Raw genomic sequence first — 1,643 nt, 5'->3', positions numbered from 1 at the left:
AGTTGAAAGAGTTTGGCGTCATATTGGTTAATTAATTTACTAGTAGTTCTTGTGAAAAGAAGAGAAACAAAGTTGAAAGAGATATATTTGAATTTCACAAACAACTTTAATTTCTATAAAATTCAAAAAAAAAAAAAAAGTTTAATTTTAAAAACGATTTGTTTTTGAGTGATTTTGTGAGATTTAAAAGTATAATATATTGAGTGATTTTGTGAGATTTAAGTATAATATATTTGCTGACAAAAGAAACATAAAATTTTGTAGATATCAGTGAAAGTTAAGAAAATGACTAGTATGGAATGGATTTCCATAATAAATTGAAATGGTGAAACAAAGTATGTACATATTCATCTCAGTTATTTTATTATGTAAAATTCAATGACATTGTTCTGTATATGTGTGTCTTTTACCGGATTATTGGCAGCAACACCACCGTCTACGAGGTTGAACTCTCGTACATAACCTTGTTTAATCTGGTTCTTGAAATAATATGCAGGAAGATAAGTTGGAGCTGCAGATGTGCCAATGCATATATCTGAGAGTCGAACATTCAACGATGGCGTCCTCACGGCCTATATACACATGTATACTGACTGAATTACATTATATTCCCTCTATGACTCAATATTACAAATGAAAAATAAAAAGATATAGAGATTATCAATATTCTTGTAGTACCTTGTAAATAAAATAAAGAGAATAAAATTTTGTCGTTGATATCATCAACTTCTTTGTAGATGGAAACGTAATTGATGATTACCGATGACGTCGTACAAGACATTATCGTCGGTAGTCATTGTATGTGAATTGATGATATCCAACTATATGAGTGTTAGCAATTCCATTTGAATCACAGATAAGTCAGCAATTATTGGCACAATTGTTTAGTGTAATTGTTTGCTCTATTTTAATTTATTATTATTCTTTTTAAAAAAAAATAGAAATTTTGTCTAAGGCCCTTGAATTGATTGAGAGGCCATAAGTAAATACTTGCAATATAATGATTGGTTAGCTGGATATCATAGTTTCATAAACAATTAAGAATACAATCAGACAAATACTGTTGGACGAAAGGAATGATGAGAAGAATTGTAGACCTGATATTTGGAGAAAACAATAGGTTGCAAATTTTCAATGTCAAATGTTGGAATGACAACATTAGTTAATGTCTCATGCAATCGAGTGTCGCCTAGTTTCTCTCTGATAACTTTGTGAAGGTACTCTCCATCGTACTTCGGTCCGACTATAGATTTCAATAGTTTTTCGAACAATCCCAATAAGCCTCTGCAATTCGAAACCAGTACAAATACATGTGCTCATCAATAAAAATATGATCATAAAATCACTAAGATTTATATAAAATGAACTGTTTGTTGTACTACTAAAGTATAATTTATACTTCTTTTGTGGAAAAATTCTAGAGGAGTGCTCGAGATAAAAGGGTTTGATATCTTTAGCTGCAAACAACGGACGGTTATCTTTGTTAGGAGCGGTTAACATGGCAGTTACTAGACCTCCTGTACTCGTTCCTGCAATTACATCAAAGTAATTTGCAAGTCTAGCATCCTCGCCGTCAAGCACCTGGCAACGAATAACACATTTCCAGTCAGTTTTATATGCATGGTTCAATGTAGAATATTACA

General features: G+C 31.3%; 1 protein-coding gene across 1 annotated transcript; it reads right to left on the bottom strand.

The window, feature by feature from the left end:
* Nucleotides 1-277: 277 nt before the first annotated feature.
* On the bottom strand, nucleotides 278-1,611 carry LOC111382083 (patatin-like protein 5). Its single transcript, XM_023005954.1, has 3 exons — nucleotides 1,400-1,611; nucleotides 1,098-1,284; nucleotides 278-572 (listed from the first exon to the last, which is right to left on the bottom strand). The coding sequence occupies exons 1-3, from the start codon at nucleotides 1,498-1,500 to the stop codon at nucleotides 357-359; spliced, it is 504 nt and encodes a 167-aa protein (XP_022861722.1). The 5' UTR covers nucleotides 1,501-1,611; the 3' UTR covers nucleotides 278-356.
* Nucleotides 1,612-1,643: the final 32 nt, after the last annotated feature.

This window comes from Olea europaea, unplaced genomic scaffold, assembly GCF_002742605.1.
Source record: "Olea europaea var. sylvestris unplaced genomic scaffold, O_europaea_v1 scaffold24309, whole genome shotgun sequence".
Taxonomy (NCBI): domain Eukaryota; kingdom Viridiplantae; phylum Streptophyta; class Magnoliopsida; order Lamiales; family Oleaceae; genus Olea; species Olea europaea.
Note: the sequence above shows the minus strand (reverse complement) of the source record. Positions and strands in the feature narration are given on the sequence as shown.